This window comes from Crocuta crocuta, unplaced genomic scaffold, assembly GCF_008692635.1.
Source record: "Crocuta crocuta isolate KB4526 unplaced genomic scaffold, BGI_CrCroc_1.0 scaffold24, whole genome shotgun sequence".
NCBI lineage: Eukaryota > Metazoa > Chordata > Mammalia > Carnivora > Hyaenidae > Crocuta > Crocuta crocuta.
The window spans coordinates 12130866-12156919 of NW_027530974.1; the positions used below are offsets into that span (position 1 = coordinate 12130866).

Here is a 26054-nt window from a genome sequence, read left to right on the forward strand (position 1 = left end):
AGTAAAGTATTTTACACAGGCATGCTAATTCTTTTGAATAATAAAATATTTATTTTGTAAATCAAATGAGCACTTTCCAAGTTATCCTCTATACAAACCCAATTTGGGGGGTATTAGGTTTTCTTATAGGACAGCAGTGCTATCATATAAAACCAGAGGAAGAAACCATTCAAATACAGTGCAGACACAGTGGCTTCAGTGTCCCCTAGTCTTTGAAAAATCTGAATGAAAAGTAGCCACATAGAAACAATCACATATTTTATTTTAGACAATAAAAACCTTATACCCATTCTATAATAAAATGTAATCGAACGTCTGCTTAAATAATGAAAAGGTTAACAAATGATTTGGGTTCTAATCAAAGGAACATGAGTGTAAATCTGCAGCAGGACAGGTATTTTCAAAACAAAAGCTCAACGAAAGGCTGAACATCCTCAAATACAGAGAATACGGAATAGTTTCTGCTTAACATTGTCTTGCTTTGGTGTTGGAAAAGCCACAAATCTGATAAACGTATGTTAAAAGTCGTGGTTTCCTCGGCAGGAGTTCTAGATTTGTTCAGAAAGGACGGCAGCAGTTTGGACAGAGCACAGTGGGGCGGAAGAGAAATGCTGGGCCCGTGCAGACATGGTTAACAGAGGCAGGGGTCGGGGAGGCCGGGGTACAGGGGCGCAGCTCCCATCCTGAGCGCAGCGACAAAGGGAAGGGCACGGGCTGAGCCGGGGACAGCCCAGGCAGGGACATGGCCGCTGTGGCTCAGGGTGTTTATTTTTAGTGTTCCGAGACAAATTCCAGCAAGATGTCTGGTTTGAGTCAAGCCTTTCTTCTTGAACTTGACTTCTCCACTGAGGCACTTGGCATACTTCAGGGAAAAAGTGAATATGCCGGGATTTGGTCCTGTTAGAGATGAAGCTGGAAAACCGGCTGAAGGAGGAAGGGCAGCCCCGAAATCAAAATCCTGTTTCCTGGAAAGAACCGTATAGACAGACAGGCTCTGCTTATTAACGGAGCAGGAAAGGAGTGGATCTGGAGTTTCGGCTCTGGCGAGAGAAGCAAGCAGGGCCGCAGAGGCGCCCTTGAGGAAAGGAAACGGACCCTCCGCCCGGTGCTCTGCTCTGGGCAGGTGCCTCTGGCGCCCGTACCTTCAGGGCCGTTCGCAGCACCTGGCTCTGGGTCCCAGACACGGGCTCTCCGCGAGCCGTGCCGGGCATCTTCCCCCTTCTGAAATGAGGCGGAGGCCTAAATTCCCAAGTGGTCTGAACCCTCCCAGCCTGGCGAGCACAGGGAGCGGCCACGCTGCTCGCAGAAGCCCGGGCCCGCCGGCAGCTTGTACTTCTGGCTCATGGGCTTTCCAAACAGAACACCTGTGACCAAAGAGAACAGGGCCCGAGCCCTGGTAACCCCCACGGATGGTGTAATCTGAGCCACCAAAAAGGCGAGTCTGTGGCTCCCAAGGTTGCGTCCGTACCCAAGGGATGGGAAGGCTGTTGTGAACCGCAAGGAGTGGCCGGCAACACCCACGGCCCCGGCTCAAGGGACGGGCACGGCCCACTATGAAACAGTGCGGGAGTCATTCGGAGCACTTTTGGCAGACGACAGAATGTCACCTCACCGAATGTTACCTAAAAAAATATTTTATCAGAAGTAAGGTCATCTCACTTGTTTAACCTACACAAGTTATTGTCTGCTTTGAAGCAGAATTGCCTACAGTGCTTTGCCTCTTGGGGATTCTCTTAATTTTGGAAGAGTGTCTGCGCCCCGGGCCCTTTCTCCAGGCCAGTCTTAACCAAAGTTACATCTACGTTAAGTAGTTGCAAATGTGGTCTTAATGGGATGCCATTTACTTAAATCTTTAATAATCATGGCAACTGCTAAAGGTGCAGTATTTTCCGGGGCTCCTTCCCTGAAAGGGGAAGAAAATATTGCTACAATATTTTATGGAGCAGCTGAGATCACTCTGGATCAAGCTGAGGACGATTAAATTATATTCACTTTGAATCTGATACCGCTGATGCCCACGTACTTCATTTTCATACTTATCTGGAGTTCAGAATCTCTGTGCTAAACGCATGTTTTGAAAAAAGACAATGATTTATACTTTTGGAAGTTTGGAAATGACTCCAAAGGACAAAGGTACTTGTCTGCCAATGTGGCTGGTGCAGTGACGACGGGTGATGTCTTCTGCCAGCTTGACCAACACCGGTCTTTCTAGCTTCTCCACTGTACCAGATCGCGTGCACACGTGTTTGCGGAGAAAGATGGAAAACACGCCCTCCGTGTCTTCATTTTAAAGAAGCTTATCCTCTCCCATACCAGTCATTCAAGTAACATGAGAATGTGCCTCTCTAAAAGGACCCCATCTGTATCTAGGAAATTGTTTTAAAAAACAGAAGTAACGTAGGTATAAGAATGTCTTTAACAACCAAAGCAATCGGCCCAGGTTTGGATGATGACCTGGCATGATAGCTCTTTAATTTTAAAGCAGATTCATTACAGAACGACGTGTGTAAAAAGTGCATACGCCATCTAGAGATCTAGATACTGCTGCAAAAGAACTGAGTGGCCCTCTCGTATGTGAAGCAGATGGAGACCAGAAGGGAGGGGACCATGTCACTAGACTTCCATGCCGAGAATCAGCACGTTTTCTAGGTAGCCAATGCCCCAAATGGAGTCTCTTACAGTTCTCACCTCATGGAGACTAAGTGAGAGGGCGGGGGAGAAATCCAGCACTCTGTGACGTCAGACAGAATCCGCAGCACAATTACAACACTGCATTAGGCAACAAGATTTTCTAGATGGAAGGCATATAAAGAATACCCACGACGATAACCAAGACAATGGAAATGAAGAGGAAAAGCATCTGCTCTGGGTGGACAGTACAGGTGATCATCAACGCCCCAACTAACGGGGCTGGAGACACAGCAGCCTAACGTGGGGACTGGCTGATGGTGAGGACCGAGTCATCAGGGAAAGAGGACTTGGTGCTCTTGGCTTAGTTTCAGTGATTCTTCAGCACTTAGTGAAGACGCTGTGCGTTTTAAGTGGAGACCCCCAAATCCTCTGACAAAAGATTTAAAATTGTGGAGAGTTGGGCAAATCTTTACTACTGGGATGTCCCACAGGTTAGACAACATTCACTGGTGCAGCTGAGCGGGGTCTCCTGCGCTTTGTCCGCCACCGCTCAGCATTACAGAGCCAACGAGACAAAAAAGACGAAAGGAACAACTATGAAATTCTTGACTTCTTTCCTGGGTCATATGTCCATAATCTGCATAAAATAAATAATATTTGTTAAATCAAAACCAAGGTTAAAATTTGGAAATGGGTCGGGGTGGGGAATGGGGAGGACAGCAATCTGGTTTTCTTAAGGCGAAATGATAAGGATTTCTTTAAATAGACACTTTATTACATCCACAGGCGATAAAATCCCAGAGCTACTGTTAGGCACGTAAATACAGACCCTGTAAGAAAAAAGAAAGAAATCGAGCATAGTATTAATTAAGAGCTACTTAAGGAACAACTTCTCATTAAGAAAACATACGGATGCGCACCCACCTAGCCGCCAAGCAAAACGACAAACCAACCAAGAAACTTGGACTGTCCGTTAATGAGCCACATTCCACGAGCCCGCCCACTAACCCACTCCTCTCCTTGGGGCACCAGGGCGGCAGAGCCACTTGAGCGGCTGACTTTGGCTCAGGTCAGGACCTCACAGTTCGTGACTTGGAGCCCCACGTTGGGCTCACTGCTGTCAGTGTGGACCCTGCTTTGGCTCCTCTGTGCCCGCCCTCTCTGCCCCTCCCCTGCCTGCATGCTCTCAAAAATAAATATAAAACCATTAAACAGAAAACAAATAAATCCGTCCACTCCCTGAAATCATCATCTTCAAAGTACAAACGTATCCAATATTCAACAGAACTCTGTAATGAAGTTGAGAATCACAGAAATTCTGTGGTCACAAAGCATATGTATGCTACAGGGACACACCCTTGAAAACTTCACGGACAAAATTCCACTTCAAAATGCTATTATAACTTGAAAATACTGATTAAACCAAAATGTTAAATAGGAGTTACAATGATGGATAAGTTATATTTATACGTGAGTCTTCATTTCCTCTCCTGGCTCAAAAATGACAAAACCAAACTATCTCCTCACAAGGAGTGCAACCAACTGAAGCAGAGAGATCACAGCCCAAAAGCCTTTTACTCCACCCATAAACGTTCTGTCTTAAATCTCACTAAAAAAATTTCAAGTAAGTAGCTACTGTTCAATGAGAGTAACTTACAAAATGTAAGGCTCCGCCTACTGTAAAGCACGTCACTGTACTACTCAGGGAAGAATTGCCAATTACAGTGTGATACTGTCAGAAATTGTAAGATGCCTTCTAATGTCAGAGATGTTAAAATGTGAAAAAAAAAGGAGTTAGAATCCATGAAGTGGGGCATCTTTGACTTAGTTCCTCAATTTTACTTATTTCTAGCTCGTCTGAAAGACTTCGACACAAGATGGCTTACCTGCTAAATATTTAATGTTGTCGAGCTTGTGCGACTCCAGCATGGTTTTGAGGCCGGCGACCTCAGTGTCTATCTTCCGGTCGGTCTGGGTGACAGCCCGATCTTGCTGGGCATGCTTTAAAAACCGAGAGATGCACAGCATTAAACCAGCCGGGACACCTCTGGCCCCTTGGCTCCCCGCAGGGGCCCTCCCGGGCTGGGTGCAGTTGGAGGGAAAGCTGGGGTAAGACTGAGCAGGCCAGGCTGCCCTTCTGTCCTCACACTGTGTGCGTAATCAGGGCCTTTAATATTTCTGCGCCTGTGCCTTTTGTTTGAAAATAAAGCAAGAACAAACAAACAAACCAACAAAAACAAAACCAGCATGTTTGGACAACTGAATGTGATAACCCACGTGGAAAAACTCTTTTGTAAATTACAGACTGTTCTACAAATTAAGGTGAACATTACGAAGCCAGTCTGTCCTCAATGACAATAAATGTGTCTCATCCTTCTAAATTCCTCTTGATGAGAGCAAGGCAAAAAATGCTTTGGAGAGGGAACGCAATCCTAGAGAAAAAGCAATCGTGCTTTGCCTTGACACAATTTCTATTCACATTTTCATGTTTTCTTCTTCTCACTTCAAACACCAACTGTTTTATTAGTATGAGGCTCGGTTATAGCGACGGCCTATTTTTGCTCTTTTCTACATATGATAAAGTTACACTTGATACATAACCCACCCCTAAACGGTGGTGAGTCTGGCTGATGTTATAAAGGAGTTGTAGTATTTCATTAATGCACAAAAGCACTGTAAATAATTCACTAAAAATCTTAGGACAGGTGAGTATGATGGACCCTTGAACAACACTTGACTTTTACGTGACTTGTAAAAGTATAATTACCAGTACAGTAGCGTAAACGTATGTTCTTCTGTGACTTTAATAACATTCTTTCTCCAGCTTATTTCATTCCAAGAACAGTGTATATAACACACACAACATATAAAATACGTACTGACTACTGATGTCATCGGGAGGCCTTCAGTCACCAGCAGGCTACCGGCAGTGTGTGTTCGGGGAGTCAAAGTTATATGCAGAGTTCTGACTGCATGAGGGCGTCCCTCACCTCCCTAGTGATCACTGGTGGTTCTTATAGCTAACGATTCAGGAAACGAATAAGGAGATAAGAGCCCGGATGAGTAGAAAACATTCCGGAGGAATCTTCTACTATTCTCTGATGGAAGCGCCTTACAAGCTTCAGAGGTCCCACGTCACACAGGATGGGAAAAAAGTCATGCCAGCCAGAAGCTCAACAACATAAAGCTCCGCTCTTCATTATTCTTCAGTCACTGAGCTTTAAACTTTCACGGCAATAATCAAATATTCGAGTAAGTGCAAAAAAAAATCCCAGGACACTCCACTTCCGGGTGCGTACCCCAAAGAACTGACCGCGGGGGGGCCCCCCCAGCGGTCCGCGCGCAGCCACGCTCAGGGCGGCACTACTCACAGCGGCCAGGAGGTGGCGGCAACCGTCCTGTCCACTGACCGGATCATCTAAATGTGCTCCCTCCGCAAAGGAGGGCAATTCTGACACGTGCTGCGGCACTGATGAACTTAAGGGCATTATGCTGCGTGAAAGAAGCCAGTCACAAAAGGGCCAATGCCGTATGACCCCACTTATACGAGGTCCCCAGGGCAGGCAAGCCCGCAGACAGAGCAGAATGGGGGAGAGGGGAACGGGGGGTGTGGCGGGCAGCTTCAGTTCTCCAGGGTAAAGAGCCCTGCAGGGACGGCTGCGGAATGATGTGAGGGGACCACTGCCTCCGGGAAGCGGTGCGGGTGGTGACTTCACGCGTGCTTTATTTAGCACAACGAAAAGGAAAACCCCACGGACGCTAACCCTGCACGCACCGTCCCTGGAACACGTCACAAACGACAGTAACCACGCGTGGGGGTGACGCAGAGATGAACAGAACCATCAAGAAAGGTCGGTCTATGTCTTACCAATGCCACCATTTCTGTCCTCATCTCCAGCAGCTTCCTTTCATTCAACGAATACTGAAAACAAACATGTAACCCAGGTCAGATTCTGGTTTATTCCTTTCTCCCTTTCCTCCTCCTCTGGGCTCAGTACTTCAGAAAACTAGAGATCACCTCTGGACTCAAGCAGCCTGCTGGCCCCCCTCTCCTTTAGGCGATTTTCCCCAACCTTCTCATTTCCAGCCACGCACCGCTCCGGTATCTGGAATCCTTTCTTCACCCTCCATCTTCTCTCCCTGGCTTCCCTCCTATACCCTCCACCTCACCCCCCACCATCTCCGGCTCTCACTTCGATGTGATGTCATTAGGCCCCTCCCGCAAGGGGACCAATTTGCACGGCTGCTGAATCAGATGCTTTTTGGCTTTGAGAGGATCGAAAAAAGCTGGGAACGATGCCGTTTGGGAGCTATCCCTTCACAATTACAAAACTGGTCACTACTTGAGGCTTAGACAAAGATAGGAATTTTATAGAGCTGGGAGAAATAGTTTCGAGGAATATTATTCTGTGACACAGATATTGCCTAAAGATACTATGTAAATACATTGGTACAAGAAGTGCACGAAGCCGTCACATGTTGGTTCTAATTAAACAACCCACTTGGATGCCGTCACAGTCCAGTGTTAATAAAGGAACTGCCTTAGCACTACCCAGAATCAAAATGGTATCTTGCCTTTGGCTTTTAATGTTTACGGAAAGATGTAGTACGATTTTGTTGACCTTGAGACCAAATTCGTACACAGCTCCTCAGCAATGGGCATTAGGATTTCACTGAGCTACTGAAAACCTATCATTTAAGTGAAAAATAAGCTTTTAATTCTTCACTAAATTAATATTTCTAGGGGAGAAAACTGATACTTTAGTATCTAGAAACCTTCTAGCTATAAAAGTTCCCCCTGGAAATAGCAGAGGGATGGAGTATAAAGACAGTAATGCCCAGAAATTTTTTTTAAAAAAAGGGGGGAAAGAAAAAAAATTTTTTTAATGTTTTATTTATTTCTGAGAGAGAGAGAGAGAGAAATAGAGAGAGAGAGAGAGATAGCGTGAGCAGGGGAAGGTCAGAGGGAGAGGGAGACACAGAATCCAAAACAAGTCTCCAGGCTCTGAGCTGTTAGCACAGAGCCCGATGCAGGGCTTGAGCCCACGAACTGTGAGACCATGACCTGAGCCAAAGTCGGACGCTCAACTGACTGAGCTCCCCAGGCGCCCCAAGAGAAAAAAAAACTCAACCCCCAGACCAAGGAGTAGCTTAGGACCAAAGAAAGCTCATCTCCTCTTTGTGTGCCAAGGTTTCAGAAGAGGAAAGAGCTATGCATCAAATCACCACATGAGGGCAGGGTGGACTGGATTTTCCTGCAAACCCTTAGACTCCAGTCTTCCTTCCCCAAGTCAGTACTGACTCAAGAGAAAAGAACAGCCGAACCTTGACACTGCTGTGGTTTTGAAAATAACTTCTATGTGACTCCATCTCCTTGCACCCCAAAGTAGTTTATAGGCTATACTGCTTTTGAAACTGGCTGTAAGTGAATCAGTATTATAACTTGATTATTTCATTTTATTATTATTACTTTTTAAGTAGGCTCCATGCCCAATGTGGGGCTTAAACTCATGACCCCGAGATTAAGAGTCGCATGCTCTACTGACTGAGTCAGCCAGGTGCTCCAGAATTGTAACTTTACTAAACGAGAAAGGGGAGGGTCATATAACATGCCTGTACTTCAAGGTTGCCCAAGTTCAGGATTACGGAGAACTACTTCTCAGCTAGGTTAATAAACCACATAAACTCACTGGCTTCAGCCCATGTTCATCAATCCCACCCCTTCCATCTCCTGGATGAACTTCTTCCCTACCTGGTTAGCTACGGGCTAAATCAAGTGCATTTAGATTTGTTGCTAGGTACACAACCCGTAGGGACAAACATAATTAAAAGAGTTTCTCCTCTTCTAGAAACTGATCGGATGCTAATGATTGTTAAATATTTTAGAGGTGCTAGGTGACTTCATCTTCACGGTTGAGAAAGATGAGAAAGGTGACATGGGCATGATAATTATTTGGCACAACAATGCTCAGCTTAACTCCTGAAATCCAGACACAGTTCCAAAGTAAAGTACCTATTTACATTTCAGTATTGGCTTCATTTATCATTGTAGCACATTTTGGTTACAAATTGTGAAAGATAAAAAGAATGAACACCGGTGCATACTCGGTTTCTACGAGTGTATCCAGTTCTGTCTGTGAAAAATGCTTTGTACCCCCTATTTCTCACTATCCTAAGAATAAAGAAGGTATCTATCTAACTATTGCTATCAAGTTCAAATAAAGCCTGAAGGAGATGGATGGGTTAAAAATCGCTAGAGGCAACTCAACATGTATCTTTATTGGAACATATGCACTGAACCGTTATTTACAAGCACGGAGACATGGAAGATGTAAATGTCCACTGATGGGTGAATGAAGAAAATGTGGTGTATAGGGGGCGTCTGGGTGGCTCACTTGGTTAAGCATCTGACTTCGGCTCAGGTCATGATCTCACAGGTTGTGGGTGCAAGGCCCCTGTCAGGCTCTGTGTTGACAGCTTGAAGCCTGGAGCCTGCTTCAGGTTCTGTCTTCCTCTCTCTTTCTCCGTTCCTCCCCCACTTGTGCAATCTCTCTCTCAAAAATAAACAAACATTAAAAAAAAAAAAAAAGGAATGTGATGCATGTACATGTATACACACATATGTATGGACACGTATATACATCTATATACATATATGTATGTATATATACAAAATGAAATATTACTCAGCCATGAAAAAGAAGGAAATCTGCTACTGGGGACAACAGGGATGGACCTTAGGTGATTAAATAAGAGAAAGGCAAATACTGTATTATCTCTCTTACATGTGGAATCTAAAATCTAAACCACCACCCCCAAACAGAAAAGAAACACCTCAAGGCCTGAGCCCACGGAGACCAGAACGGTGGTTGCCAAGGTGGGAGCTGGGGGTGGGTGAAACGGAGCCAAAGCCACAGACTTACAGTTGTAACCACTGTGAAGTCCTGGGGTGTGGTTAATGGATGGCACGGCGGCTACAGGTACCTGTGCTATATTGTAGATTTCAAAGATGCTGAGAGAATAGATCGTGAAAGTTCTCATCGCAAGAAAAAACTTTTGTAACGATGTGTGATGACAGATGGTGACCAGATTTACAGTGGGGACAGTTCTGCAGTGCATACAAATATGAAACCATTACGTTGCATGCCTGAAACTAACATAATGTATAGATGTCAGTGATATTACTGTGAAAGCTTTGAGGGGTAAAAGTAACTTATCTGTATCATGTTTGAAAAAAGCAAGGGGAGCAGAACTCTATTTCCAGTTTTCTTGGGTCCCCGTACGGTACCCACAAGGTACTGTACAGGTGTACCAGTCAGCTTACTTACTCTGATATCTTTTTCGTAACAAATGTATACAAATACTCTTCCTAATTAAAAGCTTCAATGTAGCGTAACTTAAAGAAGCATTTAGAATTTGCATTTCAAAACAATGCAATAAAGCCATTAAGATGTCTCTATTAGGGGTGCCTGGTTGGCTCAGTTGGTTGAGCATCCGACTTCGGCTCAGATCATGGTCTCACAGTTCATGGGTTCGAGCCCCGTATCGGGCTCTGTGCTGGCAGCTCAGAGCCTGGAGCCTGTTTCAGATTCTGTGCCTCCCTCTCTCTCTGATCCTCCCCTGCTCATGCTGTCTCTCTCTCTCTCTCAAAAATAAATAAAATATTAAAAAAAGAATGTCTCTATTAAAAAAAAGGCCATATGTTTTGGATTCTGTGTCTCTCTCTCTGCCCCTCCCCAGCTCATGCTCTCTCTCAAAAGTAAATAACCTTAAAAAAAAAAGGCTATATGGAAATATTTTTTAATCCTGAATTTCAGTGTAGAATTTGCTATTAATAATTTAATATTCAAGACAGATCATTGACTTAATTTTTGAAGAATCAGGACCCGTGGAGGTTTAAGTTGGCTCAAATAGAGCAAGACTGAGTTTGGTTTCTCTGCTAATGTCTAAGTGACACATAATTTAGTCTCTCTGAAACAAGATTCAAACTTGATTTGACCAAGATTTTAATTTAAACAAATTTCTTTTTAAGATTTTAAGAAAGATTTTAAGTAATCTCTACACACAACGTGGGGCTCGAACTCATGACCCGGAGATCAAGAGTCACATGCTCTACAGATTGGGCCAGCCAGGCACCCCTTCCAAAATTTTCATTTTAATGCTAGTTTTGAAAGCATCAAATTTAAGCTCTAGGCCAAAATCAGAATTAAAGAGAAAACCATCTAACAAGAGTACGTTTAACAGTACTGGTGAACTGTATACAAACCCAGGCTTGACCAAGTACACCATCCTGCAAGGAAATGAATTTGCACTGTTTTTAATAAAGGGACATACCAATTCCTTCACTCTGCTCTTTTCTAGATTGAACTCTAATTTGGTATCTGTTCGGACTTTGACCACTTCATCCTAGGAGGGCAAACGACAAGAAAGAAAGAAATCCACAGTGAGAAACGGAAACCACGGGATGTGAGGCCTAGGACAGTGCCGGGCGGCTTCTGCCCGGGGCGGCCAGCTGAGGCCCGGGGCAGAGGGCAGGGGCTCTCGGAGACACGGGGCCATGGGTCGAGAGACTCATCCCTGGTCGAGCCACGGCTGGGCCCAGCCCTGTCGTGGGAATTCCCAGTGGTACATACAAAGAATCCCCTTTTGTGCTCAAGTCAGTCCAGAGTGGGTTACTATTGACTTTAACCTCAAGATTCCCAGTGTAATCTCCATAGAATTTATAGCTAAGGCTCCCTGGACAGCTCTGGAAAACAGACCTGGGCTCAAAGAAAGAAAATTCTAAATTCTAGTTTAAATAAAGCCTTCTTTCTCACACTCGCCTGAACCTTTTCTTCCTTAACATCCATGTCCTTTCCACTGGGGGGGAAGAAAAATCAAACAGCTGGGACAGGAAGCATTTTAAAACCACAGGTAATTCTCTAAGGCCAGTCTTTTCTCTTTTTTCTTTTTTTTTTTTGTTACATATGGAATATTGTTTTTATTTTTTTGTTTTCTTTTCTTAAATAGTTTATTGTCAAGTGGGTTCCATATAACACCTAGTGCTCATCCCCACAAGTGCCCTCCTTCATGCCCATCACCCCCTTCCCTTCCCCCAACCCCATCTGCCCTCAGTTTGTTCTTGGCATTCAAGAGTCTCTCATGGTTTGCCTCCCTCCCTCTCCCCAACTATTTCCCCCCTTCTTCTCCCCCATGGTCCTCCGTTAAGTTCCTCCTAATCCTCCTATACGTGCAAACATATGGTATCTGTCCTTCTCCGCTTGACTTATTTTGCTCAGCATAACACCTTCAAGTGCAACACCCTAAGGCCAGTCTTTTCTAAGAGAATCTAAAGGTTCCATGTGGCTACTTAAAATTTTTTTTATTTGAAAATGACTTAATTCATCCTAGAACACAATTTTCTTAATGAATTTGGTTACAGACATCACTCGTTTCTTCAGTGATTATGTCCTTAGCTAAACCTTCCAGTGTGTACTTCTGAGACCTATTCCACAAATTATTAACACCGAACTAAAGCGCTTCTGACATTATACTTATCACTACGCTTATGTAACTGCAAACAAACCACAGGCATCATGATCTTACCATTATTTGTTGTTTTAACCGATGTAGCTCGAGGTTTATTTTCTAAAAACATATTAAAAAAAAAAGTCAAGGCTATGTTTAGAAGGTTAGGAAAAAAATACAGAAAACTTGATAATAAAAACACATGAGAACACGTATTTGTGCACGAGTTTTCCTAATTCTTTCCCCAGTGTACGTGAACCTGGCTGTATCCAGAATGAAACATGAACTGAACAGCCTCCCCCACAGAAATCTATCATGCTGGACGGTAAGACCACGCATATGCCTCCTCTGAGATCAGTTTTAATTCATTTTGAAAGTTACGTAAAATCAGTAATATAACTGTTTTTAACATACGTGTTTGCCTCCAGAGACCCTGCTTTAACACCTCCTTCCATTTTTAACAAATTCTGCCTTCAAGTAGCTGATTTCAAGGTCAAATGTGAGAGTTTCAAACTCTACCAGTTTCTAGCAAAAGAAGGAATCTTTTACTAGAAGGCTTCTTACAAGGGTAGGATCAACCAGTAATAAGTGGATGTCCTCGGTGGAACTCTAACTGGGACTGAAAACAAAAGGCAGGATGCAAACATAGCACTTACTGAAATGTTGACCCTACACGCTGCACTTTAGAAACCACGGGATACTTTACAAACCACTTGTTCACAAGAACCCCAAACTGGAAACAATTGTAATGTGCACTTGACCCTCGAACAATGCAGAGGTTAGGGGCACTGGTCCCCCACACCGTTAAAAATCTGCGTATAACTTTTGACTCCCCCCAACTTACCTACTAATAGGCTACTGTTGACTGGAAGCCTTCCCTATAGCATGACACATACTTTGCACGTACTATGTGTTATATATTATCTTCTTACAGTAAAGTAAGCCAGAGAAAAGGAAATTTTATTCACAGAGAGAGTGTGAGCAGGAGAGGGGCAGAGAAAGAGGGAGACACAGAATCTGAAGCAGGCTCCAGGCTCCAGGCTGTCAGCACAGAGCCTGACGCGGGGCCTGAATTCACAAGCTGTGACATCCTGACCTGAGCTGAAGTCAGACGCTTAGCCACCTGAGTCCCCCAGGCGCCCTGGGATAGGAATCCATGTTAGGAACATACATTTACTGCACTGCGTTAAGTGGACCTGTTCAGCTCAAACCCACGCTGTTCAGGGGTCCACTGTCCGTCCCAAGAGAATAATGGGGCACGTGTGCAAGATCCTACAGACAGTGGACAAGAACAATCTACTGCTCCAAGAAACACTGAATGCTTCTACCGGATGAAGTTCTGGAAAAGGCAAAACTGGTCAGTGGTGTCACAGGTTAGGACAGTGGTTTCCTAGCAGGGTGGGGGTCAGCAGATTTCTGGGGTCCCAACAATAATCTACTTCCTGACCTCACTGGGAGTGCACACCCCCTGAGAGCACGACTCTGGTACACTTTTATCTCTGCATGTTAGTTCTCTGTAAGTACGAGGGGTGCTTTAGTTTTACCTCATTTTCGGCTCTGAGGGCTGAAAATTCACTCTTCTCCAAGATAATCATATCTTTTTTCACATTGGCAATCTGAGACATTAGTTGCTGAACAGTGATCTCCTAGGAAGAGAGAAACAAAACATATAAACAACCTGGGCCGGCCCAGGACGCCCGCTTCCTACCTGGTATCACCTTTGAGAGAAACCAGAAGAATGCGGACGTGAGAAAGGAAGTTCGGCAAGGTCATGCTCTACTGATGAGAAAAGGAAGCCGATAAAGACTCAAGTCCAGTATCGTCAAGTGAGCCACAATTAGAAGGGTGGCAGTCTGAGGGCCAGCCGCTCGGGAACACACGGCTATGAGGTCTCCGTGTAAGGCTGGTGGACGGGAACAGCCCGTGTTCACGCACAGGGAGTTTTCCAGCATGATTCTAGAACAGCTGACAAAACAGCTTCAAGTATGTATTTTGTATACCACTGGAATCACGTGCCTCTCAACTGTGGTTCAAAGTACTATGTGCTTGTCAATAGAATTTTATCCAAAAACATGTATCACAAATAACATCCCAGGTTTAGACTTCACGTTTGCTGCGGGGCCCAAAGCTAACCTGCTGCATCTTCGTGACCATATCCTTATAGACGATATCCATGTTGGCGTCCGTGATCTTGACCAATGCAGAGACAGTGATTTCGGCTTGCTGCGTGGTAAACCCTAAGCGAACACACACAGTCACGTTCTGGAGTCTCCATTTGTCAGAAAAAAAAAAACAAAAAACAGGGAAGAAAACACTTCACAGAAAGGGAGAAAGTGAATTCAGAAAGCTTAGCGTGTCCAGGGTGTGGTGTGTCTGTCACTCTGGACAAGCTGGACACTTCGGAGTCTGTTTCTCCATGTAAGATCAAGGGTCAGGCTGGTGTCCCCTAACATCCCATCCTGCTGCCAAAATCACGCTTCCAGAGACTGTCTCACGACAGAGAGGAAGCCTGCCGTGTGGGGTCAAGGGAAGGAACGCAAGACTCAAAATTAGATACCGTTCACTGCTTTTGTAATTTAACAAAGATCCTAGGTAATTATTATTTTCTTCCGTGTGGTCTACGTTTTCTAGGTTGACATGACTTCATGAATTTTAAAATGTACGTGTAAGTAAAGAATCATTTACGTAAGTAGGAAAGCTCAATTATTTTACAGCCTGCATAAATCCGTCAACTCATCAACCACATAAGGATAACTAGTAATTTAGCTGTTAATTTATTTGATGTTAAGACAAAATCATTCTTTTATTTTTCCTCTACAGGTGTCTTGGGTCACTTGTGGAGAGGGGGCCAGGCTGGAAAAAATATATTCTTTGCTACTCAGTAAATGATACTGAATTGAATTATATTAACATCCAACTCAGCAGTGTTAGTTTCTAATAACTTTAGATGGTAATTCGCATTTCACACTGGAAATCCTAATAAAAATGCTTAAAATCAAGTCCCTGGAGAGTAATTGTTTTCTATTAAATACTTCCATCCATAAGGACTACAGAAGAATCTACTGATTCGTGTAATTAAAAGCATGTTTGAATAAAGTTGTAACTGATACAATTTGGATCTGACGAAGCACAGGACTAAAAGTTTTAAAAACCAAAGGCAAAGATTTGAAAGTGACAAAAAGGGCCTCCAAAGACCTACTCCCTTCACTTTATTAGAAATCCTTTAGTTTTCAACATGTGGGTCATGCACATTTAGAAAAATCATCCAAAAGGTTTCCCACTGAAACGTTAATGCTCTTTAGCTCTGGGGTACTGGGATTCAGAACAGTTTTGGTTGTTTGTTTCTTTTCTGCCTTCCCCACTTTTTGAAAACAAAAATGCACCTTGCAACTTTTGAAACTTCATGAGGCGTTCCTAGTTAAATATAGTTTGGCAGTGATGAATGAAAGAGAAAGAGAAACCGGAAGAGAACTTATGCTGATAAGAAACTCCACAAACTTAAATTATAACCACCCGAGGGAAGGAAGAGGAATAAGAAAAAGCAGGAGTCAGTCAGGCCTAAAACCCTACCGGGTCACCAGGTACAAGTGAATGTTTTGTCAGAAGGAGAGAACAATTCACGATCAGGGCTGCTGCTGCTGCAGACAAACGGGAAGTTCTCTCCGGCAGGAGACACGGCTGCGGAGAAGAGAAGGGCAGAGGGTGGGAGGTTCCCGGCCCGGTCCTCTGGGCCCCACCCTACAGCACCTCGGACCTGGATCACCTGGATCGTTCCCCGGAGAGGCCTCATTCCCCCCCCCCCGGGCAGCAAGGTCCGACCAACACCAGCCCTGAGACATGCGAACGCTCAGGGTCAAGGTCTGAAATCAAGAAAAGCAGGAAGCACATCTATCGAAACATCACATTTTAAAACTTTAAACATGAACAATTTTTATTTATCAAAAATAAATAAATAAGCAAGTCGACCTGTGGGGGGGGGGGAGGGGAAATAAACCGCACCTGTTAGCAGGAGGTAGCTCCGCGGCCATCTCACGGCCACCGCAGCTACACTTAGCGAAATGCAGGCCGCTTCCCCGCCATCACCAACCACCTGCACGCGGCGAAACCTCTCCATTATCTTGCACGTGTCCTTTTACATTATGTTACTTTCAGGGCAAGAACACAAGGCCCGCAGAAAGGAGGGGAAAGTAGGAAGACGTCTGCTCATCGAGATGATTCTTACGCCCCTCCTCTCACTGATACTTTTCTTTCTTTAAGTTCTAAGCTGAAAGACCCTCTGGTGAAAGAAAGGCCTACTGTTTCAACTTTGAGAAGGAACGTGGTGAAAGTTATGACCCAGCGCTTGACCGTATTTCCTTTACTTCTCAAAAGGGTCTTTGGAATTCTTACTGTGCCGACGCTACCGATGAGATGAGGAGCTGGCACCTGGGAAGGGTTACAGAGCTGCCTGGCTTTGCAGCGGGGCCCCGTGCAGAGCTTGAACCCAGGACTTCCCACGCCCCCACACGAGCACAGAACTCATGCCGTCGCGTGTCCTGGGCAAGGGAAGCACAGCTACCGAGGGCGGCCCGGAGGATGGCCACACAGTGCGGCAGAGTCACAGTACAGGAATGAGAACTGGTGTGAAAAGAGAATGTCAGGTGGCCAAGTGTCAGACTTTGGCCCAGGTCATGACCCCATGTTTTGTGGGTTCGAGCCCCGCATCGGTCTTGCAGCTGTCAGCACAGAGCCTGGAGTCTGCTTCGGATCCCCCCCACTCCTCTGCCCCTCCTCCACTACACTCTCCTTCTCCCAAAAATAAACATTTAAAAAATAATAAGAGAATGTTACCATAAAAAATGCCACAAGTTAGAATTATTAGCAACTGCTGCTCAGCAAAACTTTAATTGCATAAAAATTCTCAAAGCACACAACATGCACAGTAAGAAAACTACCACTTCTGTGCCTCAAGACAGCTGTCAGAGGGACCATGTCTGAGCTTTAACTGTGTCTAAATTTTTATCTAGAACGCTGTACTTCTAGAATGATGTTATAAAAAATATACTTCTTAGGGCGCCTGGGTGGCTCAGTTCGGCTCAGGTCATGATCTCGTGGTTCGTGGGTCCGAGCCCTGGGTCGGGCTCTGTGCTGACTGCTCAGAGCCTGGAGCCTGCTTCGGATTCTGTGTCTCCCTCTCTCTCTGCCCTCGCCCTGTTCAAGCTGTCTCTCTCTCAAAAATAAACAAACATTAAAAAAGATTTTTTTAAATACAATTCTTCTGGACAGAGAGAAAATGGGTGGGGAAAGTCTCAATGGTACCGATAGAGTGAAAATGCCCGTAAGCAAAAAATAAGAACTTAAAAAATGGAGATTGACCAATAGATTACCTTGTAGACTTACAAATCAAAGAATAATATGAGAAATTAGATAAGATCATGAGAAGTCATATTTTATAGCGTGGCATTGAACTTGGTGCAAAGGATTACCATTTTCTTCGAGTAAGCACACTAAGGCATGGGTGTCGAAGTAGAGCTTCCTGTTCCCGCAAGAGGCGAAGTCCCCCCTTTTCTGCTCCACATCTCTCCGGCGCTCCAGCTGCAGGCTCCCAGCAGAGAGGCTTAGCTCTAGAACGGAAAGGCCAGTAAAGCTCAAAACAGGTCCCGATGGTAACAGAAGCTGTGAAAGAATGTGGCCTCCAAAGCCACCTGTTGGGGTTTTTTTAAGTTTATTTTTTTTTAAGTCATCTCTATACCTAAGGTGGGGCTCAAACTCACAACCCTAAGATCAAGAGTTGAATACTCTTCTGAATGAGCCAGCCAGGCACCTCTCTTTTTTTTTTAACAGCTTTATTGAGATGTAATTCACATACCATAACAATTTGCCCATTCCAACTGTTCGATTCAATTTGTACTATAATTACAGAGTTGTGCAACCTTCTCCACAGTCAGCTCTAGAACATTTCCATCTATCTAAAAAGAAATCCTGGACCCTTTAGCTATCACGCCCCAATCTCCGTTCTCCCCGACCCCCTCACTACCCCTAATCTACTTTCTGTCTCTATGCATTAGCCTCCTCTGGGCATTTCACAGGAATAGATCATAAAGGATGTGTTTGTGACTGGTTTCTTTCACTCTGGGGAGGTTTTCAAGGTTCACCCACCTTGTAATTAAGTGCACTTTGTATACCTTTTTATTGCCGAATCACATTCTGTTTTAGGAATATACTTATTTTTGTCTTATCTATTCCTTGGTTGAAGGACATCTGAGTTGTTTCCACTTCCTGGCTATTAGGAATGCTGCTGCTGTGAACATTATTGTGCGATTTTGTGTGACCAAGTTCTCAATTCTCTTGGATAGATAGTCAGGATTCAAACTGTTGCATCATATAGTGACCATGTTTAACCCTATGAGGTTATGACAGGCTGTTTTCCAAAGTGGCTATGCCATTTTTCATTCCCAACAGCAGTGTCCGAGGGATACAATTTCTCTACATTCTCAACACTTGTAATTGCTTTTTTTTTATTATAATCATCCTAATGGGTATAAAGTTTTATTTTACTATTATTATATTTAGATGTCTCTTCAACTATGGGATTTACTTATTTATTCTCTATAATTAAGAGTCTGTTTCTTGGCTTATCTCTCACATTTCCTCCCTTTGTTTCTTAAATTCCACATTTGAGTGAAATCATATGGTATTTGTCTTTCTCTGACTTATTTCGTTTAGCAGTGCACTCTCTAGCCCCATCCATGTCATTGCAAATGGCAAGATTTTATTCTCTTTATGACTGAATAATATTCCATGGTATATCTACACCACATCTTCTGTACCCATTCATCAGTCGATGGACACTTGGGCTGCTTCCATAATTCGGCTGTTGTAAATAATGCTGCAATAAACAGGAGTAGCTCACTGTTGTTTTCATTTGCGCTTCTCTGATGCCTAATGATCTTGAGCATCTTTTAATGGACTTATTGGCCATTTGTATATCTTCCTTGGAGAAATATCCATTCGGACCCTTTGCCCACTTAAAAAAATTGGGTTATCTTTTCATTCTTGAGTTGGTTGTTAAGAGTTCTTTATACATTTTGGACACAAATTCCTTATCATTTATAACGCAAAGTACTAGGCTACATACAACTACGCAAAGGACCCAACATCTTATATAACTTGGAAATATTCTCTCCCATTCTGTGGGCTGGCTCTCACTTTCTTGATGGTGCCTTCTGAAGCATGATAGGTTTTTATTTTAATGAAGTTCTATTTATTTTTTTCTTTTGTTCCTTGTGCTTTTGGGGTCGTACCTAAGAAACCACTGGCTAATTCCAGGAAATTTACACCTATTTTTTTCTTCTAAAAGTTTTACAGTTTCAGCTCTTATATTTAGGTCTTTGGTCCATTTAACTTCTATGTGGTGTGAGATGAGGGTTCAACTTCTTTTGCGTGTGGATGTCCAGTTGTTTTGGCATTACTTTGGAATTTGTCAAAAATCAATTGACTGAAAATGTAAGGGTTTATCTCTGGGCTCTCCACTATATACCACTGATTTCTATCTGTTCTTAACAGCAGTGCCACATTTTCTTGATTACTTGTAGCTCCGTAGTATAAGTTTTTATATCAGGAAAGGAGTCTTCTAGTTTTGTTCTTTTTCAAGATTGCCTTGGCTATTCTGAATCCCTTGCATTTCCAAATGAATTTTAGGATCAGTTTACCAATTTCTGCAAAGAAGACACTTGGAACTTTGAGAGATTGTTTTAAATCTGTATATCAGTTTGGGGGAGTACAAATTCAATCCATGAACATAGGATGTCTTTCCATTTGTTTAGGTCTTTAATTTCTTCTTCTTTTTTTGACACTTATTTATTTTTGAGAAACCGAGACAGAGCACAAGTGGGAGGGGGGCAGAGAGAGACTGAGAGAGGAAGACATAGAATCCAATGCAGGGCTCGGACCCGTGAACTGTGAGATCATGACGCAAACCAAAGACAGATGCTTAACCAGCTGAGCCATCCAGGTGCCCCTAGGTCTTTAATTTTTTTAATAATGTTATGTAGGTTTCAAAGTAGAGCTGACACTTGAACACAGGTTTTAACCACATGGGTACACTTATACACAGATTTTTACAGTATAGTACTGTAAATGCATTTCCCCATCTTTATGATTTCCTTGGTAACATTTTCTTTTCTCTAGCTTACACCATGTGTAAGAATAAAACACATGTAATATATAAAATATTATATTTTATATAACTGTCTATTCGGTAAAACTTCTGGCCAACAGTAAGCTATTACCAGTTAAGTTTTTGGGAAGTTATACACAGATTTTCAACTGTGTGGGAGTTGGCACTCATAACCCCTGTACTGTTCAAGCGTCATATAAGTCCTATGGGTTTTTATGTTAAATGTATCCCTAAGTATTTTATTCTTTTTGATGCTACTATAAAGGGAAATGTTTTTGAGATTTTTCAGATTGTTCATTCTAGTGTAGAGTAATGCAACTGATTTTTTGGGTTGTTTTTTTTTTTTTTTTGCATTTTTAATTTTGATCTTGTATCCTGCAATGTTGCTGAACTTGTTAATTAGCTCTAATGGTTTTTTAGTGAATTCCTTCGAGTTTTCTATGTACACGATTACGTCATCTGTAAACAGTGATAGTTTTACTTCTTGTGTGGATGTCTTTTGTCTTGCCCTGGTTAGAACTTCTAGTACAATGCTGCATAGATGGCAATGGCCGAAGTCCTTGCTCCTGATCTGTGGTGGGAAACTGTTCGTCTTTCACTATTAAGAATGATGTTTAGCTGTGGGTTTTTCACAGATGCCTTTTACCAGTGAGGCAGTTCCCTTCTATTCCTAATCTGTCAAGTGCTTTTTCTCATGAAAGGGTGCTGAGTGTTGTCAAATTCTTTGTCTCCTGAGATGATCACATGGTTTCTCTTCTTTATTTTTTTCAATAATAAAATAACTCAGTACGTGAATTGACTTTCAGTTGTTAAAACGAGCCTGCCGCTCCTGGGACAGAATCTCCTTTGGTCACGATGCACACACTCCTTCCTTATGTATTGCTGGATTTGACTGGCTGAGGGTTTTGCTGAGGACTTTTGTGTCTTTATTCCTAAGAGGTATTGGTGTGTAGTTTTCATTCTTTGTGATGTCTCTGCAAAAGCCTATCTTGAGAGAGAGGTGTCCTAACAATTTGTATACCACCTTTTCTATGAATTTCCCTGCATTTAGTCACAGATCCCACTCATTTTGTAAACTTGTTTCGAGGTTTTCTGGCTTTTTGTATTTCATGAACCATAAAAATAGTTTAAAAAAATATGTAACAATTGTAACGCCAATTATTAATTCTGTCAAGAAAGGACATTTAAACATTAACAGCTCCTGGGGCGCCTGGGTGGCTCAGTCGGTTGGGCGTCCGACTTTGGCTCAGGTCATGATCTTACGGTTTGTAGGTTCGAGCTCTGCATCGGGCTCTGGGCTGACAGCTCAGAGCCTGGAGCCTGCTTCAGATTCTGTATCTCCCTCCCTCTCTGCTCCTCCCTTGCTCATGCTCTGTCTCTCTCTCTTAAAAATAAATACTAAAAATTAAAAAAAAAATAAACATAAGAACTCCTAACTATTACAACCATGGTATAAAAGACATTTTCAAAGCAAAAGAAAAAAAAAAGAGATGAACAATATTAAAAAAAAACCTTTCATCTAAGTGTAATAAACATAGCTGTATGAAAACACTGCCTCATATTTGTCCATACTTTTCTACGATGCCAGGTTTGGGGGAGAGTGGTAGAAGAAAGAACAGTCACTACTAACTCAGAGAGAGTTCAAAGGTTTTCTCGGGAAGACCCCTAAGTAACCAGAAAGATAGTTCTGCTAATGAGCTCCTAAAGTCAATCCTTCACCTCTAAACATTTTAAAGGCAATTGCATGTAAGCAAAAACGTGGCGTGGACGGGACCCTCCAGATCTGATGCCTGTCTGTAAGCCCACAGTGGTGGTTCCCGCCTTGCAAAGAGGGTCGGTCAGTATCAAGAGAAGCACAAGAGATCCAACAATCATTTTGTGCCCACACACTGTGTGCAGATGAAATTAAAATGCAACAACTATTATATGTAGGTGTGAGCTTAATAGTTAAACAAACAAACAAACAAAGGCCTTTACTTCCAGAGAACCACTAGCCTACAGAACAAGGTCCTTGGCAAGGGGCGCGTGAGGGGCTCAGTTGGTTAAGTATCTGACTTTGGCCCAAGTCATGATCTCACGGCTCGTGAGTTCGAGCCCGCTTTCTCTCTCACTCTCTGCCCCTCCCACACTCATATTTTTTTCTTTCTCTCAAAATAAATAAACTTAAAAAAAAAAAGTCGGGGGGGGGGGGCCTGGGCAAGGCATACCAATACAAAGCCTGTCCTGATTTAGCCCACGCTTGCCCTTTCAGCTTTCTTCCCAGCCTCCTAGGCTGCACTGCACTTCTATAACCTTGGTATTCCATCCTTAAGTCCGCTTTGCCCCCCTTTTTCAACTGGTAAATTTGAAGAAACCTTTCTACGCTTCTTCATTTAATTTTACAGTCCGCCAAGCACAGATTATGTTCTGGGCGGGGCGTGACGCTACACTGTAGGGTTCTGTCTGCGAGCTCCGCCCAGGTCTGGAGGCAGCCTGATGGCTCCTTCTCTGTGTCCTCAGCCCAGTTCAGAGAGCTCTATCACAGCACTTCCTGTATCATTTGCACCTCGGTGTCATCTATTAGTGCAAATGTCCCAGGAGCAGCCAGTCTGAGTCGTGTGCGCACTGGTAGCATCTAGCAGAAGGCCTGGCATACTGCAGGACGGAAGTATTATTTTTTTCTTTTAGTGTTTGTTTATTTGAGAGGGACAGAGAGTGTGAGCAGGGGAGGGGCAGAGAGAGAATCCCAAGCAGGCTCCACACTGTCAGCACAAGCCCAATGTGGGGCTCGATCTCCCAAACCATGAGATCATGACCTGAGCCGAAATTACGAGTTGGACGCTTTAACTGAGTGAGCCACCCAGGTGCCCCCAGGAAAAAAAATGTTTAAGAGAATTTTATGATCTGGATCAGGGGACTGTCTAGTAAGAAAATTTGAAATCAACTCCTTTCCCTTCTTCACCAATGATCTTTCTTTTTCACAGAAGTTAGTTCAGTTAAATCTGGTCTTGTTTCACCCTTTATGACCAGCCCTGAGATAAAAGCGGCCTGAGAGAAGAGGCCCCAAATGCCTGCCTGACCCAGAACAGACCTAGCTCAAGGAACGGCAGTGGGGAACAAATGAATGAACGAATCTCTCACGGGGCTGTCTAGAGGTTTACCCTCCCATTTTTCAGCTGAGCCTAAGTGTCCCATGCGTCACGGAGCTTGAAAACACTGGAATCTAGAGGTGGCTTGTGAAGAGTGATGGACTTTTCTAGTATCAAATGTCGTTTCCACCAAAATAATCATTTGTGTGATTTAAAACATCTCTCTCTCTCTCAGACACACCCCCCCACTAAATACACTATCCCAATTACTTTTGAAGCAAGAGCTAATTCCAAACTTAGACACTGCAGATTTTTTTCTCATCCTAAAACAACTGGAATTTATTCCAACTGTAACGAAATATGGACTGCCATTTGAAAAGTGGGGAAAAGCCTCTGGAAAACAGTGTGGAGGTTCCTAAGGAAACTAACAATAGAACTCCCCTAGGACCCAGCAATAGCNGTCACTCGGCAGGCCAAGCCCTGCTGAAGGAAGCTCAGTGCCATCCTGCCTTCTGTCCAAGGGCATAGCCCAGGGAGGAGCAATATTCTGTGGCGTTCGGAACACCTCTGACTCATTTTTCTTCCTTTACTGTGACAACAAAGGGAGGCCCAAGAAGTCTGAATTCCCACTAATAACCAGGAAGCAAGTAATGGGAGCTACGCTAAAGTGGAATGTGTAATTCTTTGCAGGGACCATCAGGCTATCCAAAGGATATTAAAAATATGCACAAAAGAAGCCCAAAGTTGACCTTGAACAGAAACCAAGCACAAACTTCCTATTCGGAACATCCTTAAGTCTCAGTAGCCCTGGCATGGAACACATCATGAGGCTGGAGGTAAAGGAACAAAAACTCATTTGCACACACGCTCCTTAAGCGTGTCTGGGCTGTTTCCCCATATTTCGGCATCCATCCTCACGCCGTGAAGAACGAGATCCTTTGAGACTAATCCAGCAGGACCTCCTTCTTGACACACGGTCAGAAAACCGATGAGAAGGAAGACTCTTCCCCTTTGCCCCATCATCTCGAATTATGAAATGAAAATAAATCATAAGTTACCAGCNAAGTACCGAAATAAAGACCAAAGTCACTACTAACTCAAAATTAATGCAGGACACTGACACCGTTTACATGTAAAGCTTCCTTCCTTCACTTTCTTCCTCTCCCAGTCAATTTCTCCCCCAGCCATAGGCATTCTCACATTTCAGACGCAGTCAACATTTCCTGGGCATGACTACTGAGGAACACGGGATTAATAAATAAATAAACAGCCATCAGTGTAGCTACTGATGGCTACTGACTGCTACGTATAGCCCAAAGTGATATTTTTGCCTTTTGCTAACGAATAAAGGTTACCGCAAATGATGGATATATGAATGAACAATCTGCCGCCTGGTAAACTTGAGCCTGTTTTAGGCTTCCCTAATCTCGAAGCAGGGCAGTGACTGCCCTCACCTTCCAGTATGTCATCAAATGCGACCTTCTCAGTGAAACCTATTCGGATAACATAGCTAGAGGCCCACCTCCCGTCCTCACCCTTACCCCCTCTGCTTGCTTCCTCCCCTACAGAATGTATCCCTTGCATACCGAGATTACATACGTATATGTAAATTACATGTGTTATGTGTAAGTTACAGCTGTCAAGCCCCAGCATCTCCTCTGCTACAGTGAAGATCCGAGATTTTGTCAGCTGATATACACCGCAAGGACCCAGACAAGTGCCAAACGCAGAACAGGCAACTAGTGCTTAAGGAGTTAGTAAATCCATTAGAGTTGGGGGGGGTGGGGGGGGCGCCTGGGTGGCTCAGGTCAGATCTCACCGTTTGTGAGTTCCTTGGGAGGCGGGCTCCGTGCTGACAGCGGGGAGCCTGGATGGAGCCTGCTTCCGATTCTAGGTCTCCCTCTCTCTCTGCCCCTCCCCCGCTCACTCTACGTCTCTCTTAAAAATAAACCAACTTAAAAAAAAAAANTGGAGGCGGCGCGCGCTCCCGGATCCGGATTGCCTGCGGGGCCACGATTTGCATATTCAGTGCTGCGGTGTCCTTACAAAGAAATTAATTACTCTGGCGCCCTTCAGAGTCCGGTGAAAAGTCCCCGCACCACCAGGCTGCCCTGGTGAGTTTTCTGTGCGAAGTCCTCCAAAGTGTGGCCCTTGGGTGCACGTTAAGGAATTGACAGGGCCGAGGGAGTGGCGCTGACTTAGCCAATACATCTTAAAGGCTAAACTTCAGAGCTTTTGTTTCCGGATTAGTACACAATCTGGGGAATTTAAAACGTGGGGCATGTATGTTAACTGAGACCTGATGGCGGAGGATATCTGACACTAAGTGGTGTTCAGTTCAGTGAGCTTTCTGGACGCCTCGCGCACCTGTCTCGGTTACAGGTCGGTCTGTTGTGAGACCTCGGTAGGCGTTTCCTGAGCGATGGAATAAAACGCGCAAGGCTCAAGGCTTGGAGATAGAAAAATGAGCTGTTTTTCTCCTCCAGGAGTTTTCTTACACACTTACATTATGTCCACATACATGATGGAAGGAGAACAAGTTATGAGCCATAAGAGCTACAAAGTGCTGGTAAGAGAGAAGAGAGTGCATATGGCTTTGGAAGAGGTGGAAGAAAGGTTTCAGTAGTTATCAAAATATAAATAATTAAAAATATTAAGGTGCAAGTAGACACTTGCGTAAGTGGTACGAG

The 26054-nt window shown here is 43.8% G+C and overlaps 1 protein-coding gene across 1 annotated transcript; it reads right to left on the minus strand.

Moving 5' to 3' along the window:
* Nucleotides 1-245: 245 nt before the first annotated feature.
* Nucleotides 246-24948, minus strand: MCUR1 (mitochondrial calcium uniporter regulator 1). The gene is made up of 9 exons (XM_077769983.1): nucleotides 24819-24948; nucleotides 17604-17741; nucleotides 14272-14375; nucleotides 13683-13784; nucleotides 12217-12258; nucleotides 10966-11037; nucleotides 6500-6553; nucleotides 4518-4632; nucleotides 246-3268 (listed from the first exon to the last, which is right to left on the minus strand). The coding sequence occupies exons 1-9, from the start codon at nucleotides 24946-24948 to the stop codon at nucleotides 3135-3137; spliced, it is 891 nt and encodes a 296-aa protein (XP_077626109.1). The 3' UTR covers nucleotides 246-3134.
* Between the last annotated feature and the right edge of the window lie 1106 nt (nucleotides 24949-26054).

Coding starts and splice junctions, on each gene's coding strand:
- MCUR1 (XM_077769983.1), bottom strand. CDS start 24,948: ATGCAAGGGATACATTCTGTAGGGGAGGAAGCAAGCAGAGGGGGTAAG. Junction 6,554..10,965: donor AGAGCAGAGTGAAGGAATTG/GTATGTCCCTTT, acceptor GTTTGTTTTCAG/TATTCGTTGAATGAAAGGAA. Junction 4,633..6,499: donor GGACAGAAATGGTGGCATTG/GTAAGACATAGA, acceptor CGGTTTTTAAAG/CATGCCCAGCAAGATCGGGC.